The 15,593-nt window shown below is 46.3% G+C and overlaps 2 protein-coding genes across 2 annotated transcripts in view; one reads left to right on the top strand and one right to left on the bottom strand.

Annotated features, from left to right (window-relative positions):
- LOC309564412 (uncharacterized protein) overlaps positions 1–15,593 on the bottom strand; it is a 1,531,146-nt gene that overhangs the window by 975,924 nt on the left and 539,629 nt on the right.
- LOC309563446 (uncharacterized protein) lies at positions 7–15,170 on the top strand (the record flags this gene model as incomplete). The annotated part of the gene is given in 11 exon segments (XM_082267839.1): positions 7–136; positions 4,527–4,624; positions 4,738–4,879; positions 7,256–8,363; positions 8,736–8,823; positions 11,873–11,996; positions 12,113–12,210; positions 12,323–12,464; positions 13,286–14,847; positions 14,849–14,876; positions 14,879–15,170. Coding segments are annotated over 11 exon segments (3,765 nt in total), but the record flags the coding sequence as incomplete, so codon positions are not given.

Genomic DNA, 15,593 nt, shown 5'->3' with positions numbered 1-15,593 from the left:
TGTGTGTGTCAGGTTCCTATAAGGTGTCAGGATGTCACTGTCTATTTCTCCATGGAGGAGTGGGAGTATTTAGAAGGACACAAGGATCTCTACAAGGACGTCATGATGGAGAATCAGCCGCCCCTCACATCACCGGGTAAGAGGAGACTTTATTGTAAAGGAGAGAGCAGTACGGAGGCTCCACCTAGATCCCCCATCATCTGATAAACACATAGAAACAATGTATTCAAGTGGGGGCGTGGCTGAACTGCCGATGTGAGCAGACGTGTCTCGAGTCGGCTCCGCTATCCTGCCTGAAATAATCCTGTTGATCGGACCCTAGAGCCCGCTGACAGTACCTAGTCGACCCGTACTGCTGCTCCTTACATCCCGGTGGCTGTTTGGTGATCCTCACTGCCGCACTCCGCCATGACGAGGAGGAAAGACGACAGCACAGCCGCAGCCAGGCAAACCCAATACTCTAGGGGTGTCTCAATTTTACTCTCCGCATCTATCAAATTTGAATTGCGGGACTCATTGGTGGACTCTCAGGGCAGATTTATTTTTTTGGTTGGGGTATGGAATGCATTTGAGTGTATTGTTGCTAATGTATATATACCGCCTCCCTTCTCCTTTGAGGTGCTAGAGTGCCTGTCTCGGTTTGTTGGGAAACACTCCCAGGTGCCGGTGCTAGTGTTGGGTGATTTTAATAACGTGCTGGACCCGACTTTGGATGTTTATAAGAAGTACTGCCCCGGGGGTTCCAGGAGGCCCACTCCGTTTGCCCGATTTATGGGGGAGCTGGGCCTGGTGGATCTCTGGCGCAGTTTGCACCCGCTCGATGCTGGTTTCTCCTGTCACTCACTGTCACACTCATCCCTATCCCGTATTGACCTTGCCTTTGGCTCGGATCTTACCCATGCCCTTTCCCCGGTAGTTACCTATTTAGCCAGGGGATTGTCAGATCACTCCCCGCTTCAGCTCCGACTCAGGTTTCCGGGGAGTAGATTGCCCACGCACTGGAAGTTGAATCCATTCTGGCTTTCATTGTTCCCAGACCACGCAGCTTTTACTACCCAACTGACGCACTTTTTTACTGAGAACAGGCACTCTGCAGCTCCGGGGATTGTATGGGACACTATGAAAGCATATTTACGTGGGCTGTGCATCAAAGAGGTATCGTCTATTAAATCTAATAGTAGGCGCTGGGAGAAAGAGGCGGGTGAGGCGGTGCTTCAAGCCGAGCGTGACTATTTGGCTTCCCCCACGGCGGCCTCGGAGGGCCGTTGGTTGGAGGCTCAACGATTCTATCGCTCTGTGCAACAGCAACAGGCGGACCACAGGCGCTTCTTCACCTCCCAGGCTTACTTCGAGGAGGGGGAGAAGACGGGTCACATGCTTGCCCTGATTTCTAGAGCACAACGCCCTCCATCCATAATACACAGGTTGGTTCTCTCTGCAAATCGGGAGGTCACGGACACTGCGGAAGTCTTGCAGGGATTTAGGTCATTCTTTGAGGATCTGTACTCCTCCAAGGGGTCCTATGACCCGGAGGACCTACAGGCCTTCCTTGGGGACCTTCAGCTACCAAAGGTGACTGCCCGAGATAGGGCAATGCTGGATTCTCCTATCCGGTTGGAGGAACTGCAGGAGGCTTTGGCTTCTTCCCCTAATTCTAAGGCCCCGGGGACGGATGGGATACCTTTGGAGATGTATAAAACTTTTGGAGGGGTCCTCTTGCCCGAGCTGCTTACTGTCCTACAGGCCTCTTATGAGACGGGGGAGCTCCCGCGCTCCATGTATGAGGCAGTGGTAGTTGTTCTCCTGAAGCCCGGGAAGCATCCGACTCGACCGGAATCGTATAGACCAATCTCTCTATTACCCACTGATTTGAAATTGCTGGCTAAAGTGCTAGCCACTCGCTTGTCGAAAGTTATTGCCAAATTGGTGCATGGTGACCAATCCGGCTTTATACCGGGTCGGTCCACAGCTACCAATATACGTAGATTATATCTGAATATGCAGATTCCCCCGGATAACTGTGGCCAGAGAGCTATACTATCACTCGACGCTGCTAAAGCATTTGATAGCGTGGAGTGGCAGTACCTGTGGGCGGCCCTGGAGGGCTTTGGCCTGGGACCCTCCTTTATCAAATGGATAAAAATCCTCTATGCTGCACCTACGGCGTGTCTCCGCGTCAATAATTCGCTTTCTCAATCGTTTCCGCTACGCAGGGGCACTAGGCAGGGGTGTCCATTGTCCCCCTTGCTGTTTGCCCTGGCGGTGGAACCCCTGGCAGCGGCGGTGAGGGCTGCCCCGGATGTTGTGGGCTTCCGACGGGGAGACCAGGAAGACAAAATTGCATTGTACGCTGACGACGCGCTTTTATTTTTGGGCGACGCTTCGGGCTCGCTGCTCGCTTTAATGCGCCTGATTCATAGATTCGGATCCTTCTCGGGTTTCCAGATAAATTGGGATAAATCTGTCTTGCTGCCGCTTGACCCCCTGGAGGTGGCATTGCCTCCGGTTGCGTCGCAGATTGGGGTGGTGACCCAGTTCCGCTATTTGGGAGTGGTGATCCACCCTGACCTGGGGCAGTATATTAAGCTCAATATTCTCCCCTTGTTGCATAGGTTTCGTGATAAGTTGACTTGCTGGATCAGGTTGCCTCTGTCAGTGGTTGGCAGATGTAATCTGGTCAAGATGATTTGGAATCCACAGCTTTTATATGTTTTGCATAATGCACCGATATGGGTCCCCCTGCATATTTTCAAGATGTTTAACACGGTTTACCGAGCACTCATTTGGCGGAAACAGTCCGCCAGGATTCGTCTGGAAACTTTGCAGGAGGCCAAAGATAGTGGTGGTTTGGCCGTTCCGAATCCCTTCTATTACTTTTTGTCATCCCAACTACAACATGTGACGGGATGGCTGCTGGATGATGCGAGTGATCCTGTCAGACGGATCCTTGCGACTCGTCTGGCTGGTGGGACGCTTGTCGAGGCGCTGGAGTCGGGCACCCTGCGAGGTTCGCCTGGCTGTCCCACTCTCGCGCTTCTTGACAGGGTATGGCAGAGGGCTAAAACACATTTTTCCTATGCTGGATTCTCCGAGTACTCCCGTATCCTGAATAACGCTAACTACCCCCAGTTGGATAAATTGCGGACCTCTCTGAGATGGGGAGACTATGGCATCCGCTTCATTTACCAATTGTACAGGGGGGATGTGCTTAGGGACTTCCAGTCTCTCCGCACCGAATTTGGATTACCTAACTCCCTCTTCTTTCAATATTTGCAGCTGCGTCATGCCATTGACGCTCAGTCTAAGGTCTCCCCCTGGGGTTTGTGCCGGCCCGCTGTCCTCCTGAGTCTGGTTAACTCCACAAGCAAGAAAGGGCAGATTTCCTCACTATATACGGCCTTTATGGGACAGATATCGAGGGCTATGACATTTAAGTGCAGGGAATCCTGGGCTGAGGACGTGGGTTCCATATCCGCCGAGGAATGGACCGGCATCCTGGATAATGTACCCAGGGTCTCGCTATCTTCCTCACAGAGACTCACCCAATTGTTTATACTACATCGCACCTACCGGACCCCACAGCGCTTGCACAGTTGGCGCAGATACTCCCCTCTGCCCTCGGTGCAAAGTTCACACGGGCGATCTGTTGCACATGCTGTGGCGCTGTCCGAAGTTGCATCGCTATTGGCATGGGATAATACGCTCTATTAACGATGTTTGGAAATTGACGTTGTCTGTGGAACCCAAATTGTGTATCCTGGGATGGTTGGATGAGGAACTCTACCCCCCCGAGATACACGTTGCAATCCTCAGAGTACTTTTTACTGCTAGAAAGCTGATAGCTCTGCTCAGGCTCCTACACATGAAGCCTGGGTTGAGGAGGTTAAGGTGCTCTTGAACAGGGAACATCTCACTTATAAACACAGAGGGAATGTCATGAAATTTGAGCGCATATGGGGCCCGTGGTTGGATGTCCCGGGTCTAGCCCCACTTCACCTGGTGTCTAATAGGATTATGGGTGGGGTTCGACGACCTCCGACATAAGGTGGCTGCGACCCTGAGGGTCTCTCTCTGGGTCTACACCGGGGGGCTCCTCGAACTGTCTACCACATTTTCCTTGCGGCTGGTACTTGGGGGCTCCCCGTAACATACGTGCGTGGAGTAACTCACCGGAATGTTAGTGTATTGTTTTGTGTTCTGTCAGTGACGGGGGGCGTCTTCTCCTAGAAGTCTGTGCTTTATATGAGACGCTTAAAGTATAAGATTGTCGATACTTCACTGCAATTTCTTGCTTGATAATGTATTACCGTACTGTGATGCCCGTGGCGGCGGGTCCCCTGCTGCCGTATGACTATAGTCTATGCCACTCTAACTAGACCTTTTGGGACTTGGAGACTTCCTCGTCTGTTCTTGTCTTGTAAGTTTGGTTTTGGTTTTGTATTGTATGTGAAAAAGTTTTTTTCAATAAAAATTATCTGATTAAAAAAAGAAACAATGTATTCAGTCAGTGTGTGTGTTTCCTACAGATGGATCCAGTAATAGGAACCCATCAGAGAGATGTCTCCGTCCTCTGTATTCCCGGGATTCCACACAGGAAGATCACACCATCCCTCATCGTCATCAGGTAGGTATGAGTGAGCAATTAGAACCTAAAAAGAATTATGTGAGACAACATTTTTCTATGCAATATATTTTTTTTATTTTTTATAAATGTATTTTATCATCTTTGGGTTTTAGGGTGAAGGACTAAAAGACATCAAAGTTGAGGTTAAAGAGGAAGAAGAAGAGACGTTGGTGAGTGGAGATCAGCAGTCTATGGAGGAGGGGGAGATGATTATGGAAAGTAAAGAGGAGGAATCTTCTCTCTATATAGACTTAAGTAAGTAATAAATACTAAATACAGAAACCGTTCACATTTTTATTTTAGTCATTCACAAAAAAAAAAAAAAAATGTAATCTAGAAATAAAAGACACCCAAACCTTTGACACGTCTTTTATTAAAAAGAATACAAATCTCAGAAGGTCCCTTGTAAATCCATCCTCAATCACCATGCACGCCAACTCTCTTAAATGAAAAACCATCAGCTATATAAGGGAGGGGGCAGGAATTGTAATGACATGATTGACCAAATATGGTCATGGTCATGTTTGGTCAAAGTCATTTCCCAAATATGGCAAGAGACCATATTTGGGCAGTGATGTCACTGCTATACCCGCTCCTTTGCTTATATACTGTAGCTGGGGATTCCTGGCCATGTAAGCAATGTGCTGGTGACAGCGACGGATGCTGTAGATAGATGCCAGGAACCACTGACAGCAAAAAGCTGTTGTATATAGAAGCAGTATAAATATTACTTCTATATATGATCTTTGGCTTCTGCTGAACAGGCAAAAGTTCAGACTTTCTTCTCAATGCCAAAACAACCAAAGTTTATTCTGAACTCTCAACTCATCCCTAGCACTCTTTGACCTCTCTTGATTATCTGTATAGTCCATTACCATCTCCTTTGGCATGACCACAGTTTCCAACCATCTATCTCCATTCCTCAATATAACGTCATGTTCCCAACAAATGAGGAGGAGATACTGTACACCATATGAAAGGTCCATCTCCATTCCTCAATATAACGTCATGTTCCCAACAAATGAGGAGGAGATACTGTACACCATATGAAAGGTCCATCTCCATTCCTCAATATAACGTCATGTTCCCAACAAATGAGGAGGAGATACTGTACACCATATGAAAGGTCCATCTCCATTCCTCAATATAACGTCATGTTCCCAAAAAATGAGGAGGAAATTAGGGTTGCCATCTCATCCCTTTTAACCCGAACACATATAAACAACACAGGCTCTGTGGTTGGTTGATTAAGGTGGTAATTAAACTCACTTGGTGCTTTATCTGCATTAAATTAGCCTCAGAACCTGTGTAATTCATGTGTGTTCGGGTTTAAAGGGATGAGGTGGCAACTCTAGAGATGATACTGTACACCATATGAAAGGTCCATCTCCATTCCTCATCCTCAATATAACGTCATGTTCCCAACAAATGAGGAGGAGATACTGTACACCATATGAAAGGTTCATCTTCATTCCTCAATATAATGTCATGTTCCCAACTAATGAGGAAGAGATACTGTACATCAGGGGTCCTCAAACTTTTTAAACAGGGGGCCAGTTCCCAGTCCCTCAGACACTGTTGGGGGCCAGACACACCAGCATGCCCCCTTTCAATGCAGAGAGACCAGCGTGCCCCCTTCAATGCAGAGACCAGCATGCCCCCTTCAATGCAGAGACCAGCATGCCCCCTTCAATGCAGAGAGACCAGCGTGCCCCTTTCAATGCAGAGACCAGCGTGCCCCCTTCAATGCAGAGACCAGCATGCCCCCTTCAATGCAGAGACCAGCATGCCACCTTCAATGCAGAGAGACCAGTCAGTGCACTTACCTGCAGCGGCGGCTTCTCCTCAGTCCCCCCGGCGTCTCCTCGAGTCCCCCCGCCTCCTCCTCGGCCAATGGCATGAGCTTGCTTTTCGGCAAATCAGGAAGCGGGACTCGGACCCGCTTCCAGATTGGCCAGGAGGAGGATCCATGTAACAATAGCAAATTTTCATTCGATATTGTCACACAAATGGGTGGGCTAGTATGCAGTGCTCTGCGCCCCGGGTCCACCCTTATCGGAAGCCTATTAGAGCCTCTGGCTCTAATGAGGTGTTTCGTGAAAAAAAAAACATGAATGATACATTCCGTCCGGGTTCAGGACCCTGGCGGGCCGTAGTTTGAGGACCCCTGCTGTACACCATATAAAAGGTCCATCTCCATTCCTCAATATAACGTCATGTTCCCAACAAATGAGGAGGAGATACTGTACACCATATGAAAGGTCCATCTCCATTCCTCAATATAACGTCATGTTCCCAACAAATGAGGAGGAGAAACTGTACACCATATGAAATGTCCATCTCCATTCCTCAATATAACGTCATGTTCCCAACAAATGAGGAGGAGATACTGTACACCATATGAAAGGTCCTTCTCTTTTCTCCTGGTAACAATGCCATCATTGCACAAACAATGTTACTTGAGTGTATTATATACTTTATCTGGTTTGCATTCATATTTTTCTGTTCTAATTTCCCCCATTTTTAAGCCAGAACTCTTAAAATATTTAGTGCTGAACCAACATATATGACTCATGAATGGAAGGTTTGGAAAATGCTTGTAACATTTCTTGTAACATTGTTTCTCAACAGGAGGACACTATGTCCGGAATTCCTCTGAGGAACATCTTATTTTATCTCCAGATTATAAAGCAAATAATAAAAACAATATACATCCCAGACCTTACCAATTGGGGAGATCAATGGATCCCTCTAATCCTGAGGAATCTTCTTATGGATCACACCCCAGGACTCTAGGACCTCACAGTACAGATAGTATAATAGATTCTTCTGCTTCCAATATATCTTCTTTAGGCTATAAAGGCGTTGACATAGGAAAGCGTTCGTTGTCATGTTCAGTGTGTGGGAAATCTTTTGCAAAAAACTCATTGCTTCTTATTCATGAGAGAATTCACACGGGTGAGCGTTCCTATTCATGTTCAGAGTGCGGGAAAAGTTTCACTTATAAACATGCACTTCTTGCACACGAACAAACTCATACAGGTGAGCGTCCTTATCCATGTTCAGAGTGCGGGAAATGTTTCACCAAAAAACACGTTCTTCTTACACATGAGAAAAGTCACACGGGTGAGCGTCGCTATTCATGTTCAGAGTGCGGGAAATGTTTCATTACAAAAGGGCACTTTGTTATACATCAGAGAATTCACACAGGTGAGCGTCCTTATTCTTGTTCAGAGTGCGGAAAACATTTCAGGTACCAGGGATACCTAAGTAAACATCAGAGAATTCACACGGGTGAACGTCCCTTTCCATGTTCAGAGTGCGGGAAATGTTTCAGTGACAAAGGATACCTTCTTGTACATCAAAGAGTTCACACAGGGGAGCGCCCATATTTGTGCTCAGTGTGCGGAAAATGTTTTATTACGAAAGAAAGCCTTGGTTCGCACCAGAGAATTCACACAGGTGAGCGTCCTTATTCGTGTTCAGAGTGCGGGAAATGTTTCATTACCACAGGACACCTTATTTTACACCAAAGAATTCACACAGGTGAGCGTCCGTATTCATGTTCAGCATGTGGGAAATGTTTTAATCATCAATCGCACCTTCGTGAACATCAGAGAAGTCACACGGGGGAGCGTCCCTTTCTGTGTTCAGAGTGCGGGAAACGTTTCATGAGGAAAAGTGACCTTCTACAACACCAGAGGATTCACACGGGCAAGCGTCCCGTTTCCTGTTCGCAGTGAGAGAAATGTTTTTCTGAGATAAAAGAACTTCTTTAAACATGAGAGAAGTGGGTAAGCGTCCTTCCAGAGTGCGGGAAAATGTTTCAGCCTTTTATTGGCTTTTTTTTATTGGTCCAAACAATAATTATTACATTTTATAGTTTACTTCAGTTATGTACGATTTGATTTGGGTTCTAGCTTAACTTTCTTGTTTGTACATCACTAATTCTGATTTTCTAAAATAAACAAGAATGCTCCGCACTTTACAATACTTTGTTCTCAGATTTATTCTTTTTGTTTTTGGAAATCGTTATAATTTGTAGATAATTGGTGATTAAAAGGTTTTAATTTATTGGGTGAACTGGCTTGAGAGTGTCCATTCACCCAAGAGTGTTTTTAGTGTTTGTGGATGATGGAGAGTTAATCCACCTGGATAGTCTCTTCTTTATCTCGGGGAGATATATTGACGATATCTCTGTGAGATATATTGATGATATCTCACACAGAGGAATCAATTCCTGTAATTGCCCCAGTGCCACACAGATCACATTCTCTGTGCAACATCCTCTTCCCCCAGCTGTCTGGGGGCCCCCGTGTGCCCAATGTCGAATTTACTGCCCCCTTCCTTTTGTGAATGAACACAATGAATAATTGGTACCAGTACTGAAAATGAGCGGGAGGGAGAGGAGGAGAAGCCAGCTTTCCGCTGCTGCAGGGAGAGACACAGGGGATCAGTTTCTGTAATTGCCCCAGCACCACACAGATCACCTTCTCTGTGCATCATCCCCTTTCCCTATGATTGATCAGCAGAGGGTGTGTGCCAGTGGTAGGCTATGCTTGGTAGGGTGTGTGTGCCAGAGACAGTCTGTGTTTGGTAGAAGGGGTGTGCTAGAGGCAGGCTGTGATTGGTAGAGGGTGTGTGCCAGAGGCAGACTGTGATTGGTAGAGGGTGTGTGCCAAAGGCAGGCTGTGATTGGTAGGGGTGTGTGCCAGAGGCAGTCTGTGTTTGGTAGGGGGTGTGTGCCAGAAGGAGGCAGTGATTTGTAGGGGGGTATGCCAGAGGCAGGCTGTGATTTGTTGAGGGTGTGTGCCAGAGGCAGGCTGCGATTGGCAGGGGTGTGTGCCAGAGACAGTCTGTGTTTGGTAGGGTGTGTGAGCCAGAGGAAGGCAGTGATAGGTAAGAGGCATGTGCCAGAGGCAGGCTGTGATAGGTAGGGGGCGTGTGTTAGAGGCAGGCTGTGATAAGTAGGGGGTGTGTGCCAGAGGCAGGCTGTGATAGGTAGGGAGTACATGCCAGAGGCAGGCTGTGATGGGTAGGGAGTGCGTGCCAGAGGCAGGCTGTGATAGGTAGGGGGCGTGTGCCAGAGGCAGGCTGTGATAGGTAGGAGGCGTGTGCCAGAGGCAGGCTGTGATAGGTAGGGAATGCATGCCAGAGGCAGGCTGTGATAGGTAGGGGGTGTGTGCCAGAGGCAGGCTGTGATAGGCAGGGGGTGCGTGCCAGAGGTAGGGGGCGTGTGCCAGAGGCAGGCTGTGATAGGCAGGGGGTGCGTGCCAGAGGTAGGGGGTGTGTTAGAGGCAGGCTGTGATAGGTAGGGGGCGTGTGCCAGAGGCAGGCTGTGATAGGTAGGGGGTGCGTGCCAGAGGCAGGCTGTGATAGGTAGAGGGCGTGTGTTAGAGGCAGGCTGTGATAGGTAGAGGGCATGTGTTAGAGGCAGGCTGTGATAGGTAGAGGGCGTGTGTTAGAGGCAGGCTGTGATAGGTAGAGGGCGTGTGTTAGAGGCAGGCTGTGATAGGCAGGGGGTGCGTGCCAGAGGTAGGGGGCGTGTGCCAGAGGCAGGCTGTGATAGGCAGGGGGTGCGTGCCAGAGGTAGGGGGTGTGTTAGAGGCAGGCTGTGATAGGTAGGGGGCGTGTGCCAGAGGCAGGCTGTGATAGGTAGGGGGTGTGTGCCAGAGGCAGGCTGTGATAGGTAGAGGGCGTGTGTTAGAGGCAGGCTGTGATAGGTAGAGGGCGTGTGTTAGAGGCAGGCTGTGATAGGTAGAGGGCGTGTGTTAGAGGCAGGCTGTGATAGGTAGGGGGCGTCTGCCAGAGGCAGGCTGTGTATCTGTACAGTGTCCTGTTCTTCTGAATGGTCAGTCAAAGAATACAAAGTGACAGTACCAACACAGATCAGCTTCTCTTATTTGTGTGGTCAGTATAGAACAAAGGAGAAAGCTGACTGGCACAAAATCACAGAGATAAGTATTATTACAGGTTTTTTTTATAACACTGACAAATTACATTCATATCAGTCCCTGACTCACTGCCGCTGCTGGGCAAAGCGAGGTATCCCTACGTCGTTCGCTCAGCTGCCTGTCAGCCGACTGACAAAAATGTCAGTCAGGGGTCCAATCTGTCAGCTGCAATGTCGCAGTCCTGCAAAAAAAAAACTGCAGATTGCCGCCATTACCAGTTAAAAAAAAAAAATAAAAATGACATAAATCTTTCCCGTAGTTAGTAAACGCAATAACTTTTGCGCAAACCAATCAAAATACACTTATTGCGATTTTTTTTTTACCAAAAATATGTAGCAGAAAACAAATTGGCCTAAAATGTAAAAAAAATTTGATTTTTATTTTTTTTTTGAGAATTTCATATAAAAAAATGTGAAAAATATTGTTATTTTTTCAAAATTGTCGCTCTTTATTTGTTTATAGTGCAAAAAGTCAAAATCGATCAAATACCACCAAAAGAAAGCTTTGTTTGTGGGGGGAAAAAATAGACATCAATTTTGTTTGGGTACAGCGTCGCACGAGCGCGCAATTGTCCGTTAAATTCACGCAGTGCCGAATCGCAAAATAGGGCCTGGTCTTTGAGCAGCCAAATCCTCCGGGGCTAAAGTGGTTAATGGTGATATTTTCAAAACTTTTTTTTTGCAGAAAAATGCTGTTTCTCAGTTTTATTTATTTTATGTATTTTTGATTTTTAAAATATTATTCTTATTTTTTAATTATTTATTATTATTTTATTTTTATTTTTTTTCATTTATGTGTGTTATACGCCAAAAAACTTAAGAACGCACCAAGAAACGGCTGTCAAAATATCAAAAAAAAAAACTGTAGGATGCAGTTTGTATTTCATCCACAAGATGGTGATCTCATTTATCGTCAGTGGAATGCAGAGACAGGAAGTGATGTCATGTATAAATAGGAACGAGAGCTTAAAGCTCGGAGGAACTAGAGGGAGATATTCCTTCAATTGTCGGAAAGGGAGGTAATAAGATATTATTTTATGTCTACAACCAGTAACCCCCCCTTCATCATGCCCATCGTCTTCCATTTATCCAACTGTCCATCCACAGCCTCTGGTTTATAGACCGGATACATCCTAAATATAGAGCCATTTATCCAACTGTCCATCTAGAGTTTATATAAGTCCCCAGTAAGATCATCGAGCTTCTGAGAGGAGAGGTGCCAGGAATTCTGGGACATTATCCAGTAACAGACAAGGGATGTGTCTGGATGGTGACTGTATCATTGTGTGTGTCAGGTTCCTATAAGGTGTCAGGATGTCACTGTCTATTTCTCCATGGAGGAGTGGGAGTATTTAGAAGGACACAAGGATCTCTACAAGGACGTCATGATGGAGAATCAGCCGCCCCTCACATCACCGGGTAAGAGGAGACTTTATTGTAAAGGAGAGAGCAGTACGGAGGATCCACCTAGATCCCCCATCATCTGATAAACACATAGAAACAATGTATTCAGTCAGTGTGTGTGTTTCCTACAGATGGATCCAGTAATGGGAACCCACCAGAGAGATGTCCCCGTCCTCTGTATTCCCGGGATTCCACACAGGAAGATCACACCATCCCTCACCATCATCAGGTAGGTGGGGCTGGGCTACTATAACTCAAAATATATTCTAAGTTGAGAGGACATTCTTCTATGTAATCTCTTGCTCTTTTCAGAAATCTATTTTATCATCTTTGGGGTTTAGGGTGAAGAACTGAAGGACATCAAAGCTGAGGTTAAAGTGGAAGAAGAAGAGACGTTGGTGGGTGGAGATCAGCAGTCTATGCAGGACGGGGAGATGATTATGAAAAGTAAGCCGGAGGAATCTTCTCTGTATATAGACCTACGTAAGTAATCAACATCAAATACAGAATCAATTCACAGATTCATTTTATTGTATGTATTTGTATATATGTAAATGACAACAGCTCATCAAGTGTTGCACAGTCATAAAAAGGATCGTGACTGGAGACCAAGTAGCATTATTACTGGGCAAGTCCTTGTTTCTGAACTCACTTCTTTGCAGCGCTCTTCAGATTGGGAAAATCTTAAAATTTAGACACCATATGAAAGGTCCATCTCCATTCCTCAATATAACGTCAACAAATGAGGAGGAGAAACTGTATACACCATATGAAAGGGCCATCTGCATTCCTCAATATAACGTCACGTTCCCAACAAATGAGGAGGAGATATTGTACACCATATGAAAGGTCCATCTCCATTCCTCAATATAACGTCATGTTCCCAACAAATGAGGAGGAGATACTGTACACCATATGAAAGGTCCATCTCCATTCCTCAATATAACGTCATGTTCCCAACAAATGAGGAGGAGATACTGTACTCCATATGAAAGGTCCATCTCCATTCCTCAATATAACGTCATGTTCCCAACAAATGAGGAGGAGATACTGTACACCATATGAAAGGTCCATCTCCATTCTCCCAGTAACAATGTCACCAGTACACACACAATATTACTTGTGTGATTTGGGTGTATTGTATTCTTTATCTGGTTTGGTTTCATATTCTTCTATTCTAATTTCCCCCATTTCTTTGCTAGACCTTGTATGAAATATTTAGTATTAGACCAACCTATATGACTCCTGAATGGAAGGTTTGGAAAATACTTGTAACATTTTCTTGTTAAATTGCTTTTTAACAGGTGGACACTATGTCCGGAATACCTCTGAGAAACCTTCTGACAGACCACACATTAGGACTCTAGGACCTCACAGTACAGATACTTTACTAGAGCCATCGATTTCCAATGAATCTTCCATAAGCCGTAAAGAAAAGCGTTCGTTGTCATGTTCCGTGTGTGGGAAATGTTTTAAAAAAAACTCATTGCTTCTTATACATGAAAGAATCCACACAGGTGAGCGTCCCTATTCATGTTCACGGTGCGGGAAATGTTTCAGTACGAAAGGACAAGTTGATACACACCAGAGGTATCACACAGGGGAGCGTCCCTATTCCTGTTCAGACTGCGGGAAATGTTTCGTTATAAAAAGTCACCTCATTACACATCAGAGAATCCACACAGGAGAACGTCCTTATTCATGTTCCGAGTGCGGGAAATGTTTTGTTACAAACGGACAACTTGTTATACACCAGAGGAGTCACACAGGTGAGCGTCCTTACTCGTGTTCAGAGTGCGGGAAATGCTTCGTCCACAAAGGAGAACTTAGTAAACATCATAGAAGTCACACGGGTGAACGCCCCTTTCCGTGTTCAGAGTGCGGGAAATGTTTCAGCGATCAAGGAAGCCTTCTTATACATCAGAGAACTCACACTGGTGAGCGTCCCTATTCATGTTCGGAGTGCGGGAAATGTTTCACTATGAAAGAAAGCCTTGTTTCACACTTTAGAATCCACACAGGCGAGCGTCCGTATTCATGTTTAGAGTGCGGGAAACGTTTCATTACGAAAGGACACCTTGTTTTACACGAAAGAATTCACACGGGTGAGCGTCCGTTTTCATGTTTAGAGTGTGGGAAATGTTTCAGTGACAAAGGATACCTTCGTAAACATCAGCGAATTCACACGGGCGAGCGTTCTTATTCGTGTTCAGAGTGCGGGAAATATTTCAGCCACAAAGTCAGCCTACTTTTACATCAGAAAATTCACACGGGCGAGCGTCCCTTTTCATGTTCACAGTGCGGAAAATGTTTCATTACCAAACAAAATCTGGTTTCACACCAAAAAATTCACGCAGGTGAGCGTCCCTATTCATGTTCGGAGTGCGGGAAAAGTTTCATTACGAAAGGACAGCTTGTTTCACACCAGAAAATTCACACAGGTGAGAATCCTTTTACGTGTTTAGAGTGCGGGAAATATTTCAATCACAAAGGAAACCTTCATAAACATCAGAAAATTCACACAGGAGAACGTCCCTTCCCGTGTTCAGATTGCGGGAAAAGTTTTATTCAGAAACACGATCTTCTGAAACACCAGAAAGTTCACACCGGTGAGCGCCCCTATTTGTGCTCGGAGTGCGGCAAAGGTTTTATTACCAGAGAAAACCTTGTGGCTCACCAAAGAATTCACACAGGTGAGCGCCCCTTTTCATGTTCAGAGTGCGGGAAATGTTTCATTAGACAAGGACACCTCGTTTCACACCAGAAAATTCACACAGGCGAGCGTCCTCATTCCTGTTTAGAGTGCGGGAAAAGTTTTATTCGGAAAGAGGACCTTCTAAAACATCAGAGAATTCACACGGGGGAATGACCCTTTCCAGGTTCATAGTGCGGGAAATGATTTAGTCAGAAAGGTGACCTACATCACCAGAGAATTCACACTGGTAAGCGTCCCTATTCATGTGAGGGAAATGTTTCACTTACAAAAATGTACAAAGAGATTTTAGTATTTGGTGCAGCCAGGGAGGTAATTCACCTGACCGTCTTTTCTATATCTCAGGGACTTTTAATGAGATCTCGGAATGGAATTCCCAGATCTACACACAGTGTCCATTATGAAGGGTTTCGACCATACTTGAGCTGAGTTTCCAGGTCTTCATAGCTGCTGTGCCCATTATGAGGGGTTCCCACCATCCCTGTGCTTAGTTTCCAGGTCTGCACACCTGCTTTGCCCATTATGAGGAGTTCCCACCATCCCTGTGCTGAGTTCCCTGGTCTGTACACCCACTGTGCCCATTATAAGGGGTTCCCACCATCCCTGTGCTGAGTTCCCTGGGTCTGTACACCTGCTGTGCCCGTTATGAGGGGTTCCCACCATCCCTGTACTGAGTTCCCGGGTCTGTTCACCTGCTGTGCCCATTATGAGAGGTTCCCACCATCCCTGTGCTGATTTCCAGGGTCTGTACACCTGTTGTGCCCATTATGAGGGGTTCCCATCATCCCTGTGCTGAGTTCCCGGGTCTGTACACCTGCTGTGCCCATTATGAGGGGTTCCCACCATCCCTCTGCTGAGTTACCAGGGTCTGTACACCTGCTGTGCCCAATATGAGGGGT

The sequence above is a fragment of the Pelophylax lessonae genome (assembly GCF_965119305.1).
Source record: "Pelophylax lessonae genome assembly, chromosome: 9".
Classification (NCBI taxonomy): domain Eukaryota; kingdom Metazoa; phylum Chordata; class Amphibia; order Anura; family Ranidae; genus Pelophylax; species Pelophylax lessonae.
This window is presented reverse-complemented; position numbering and strand designations above follow the sequence as displayed.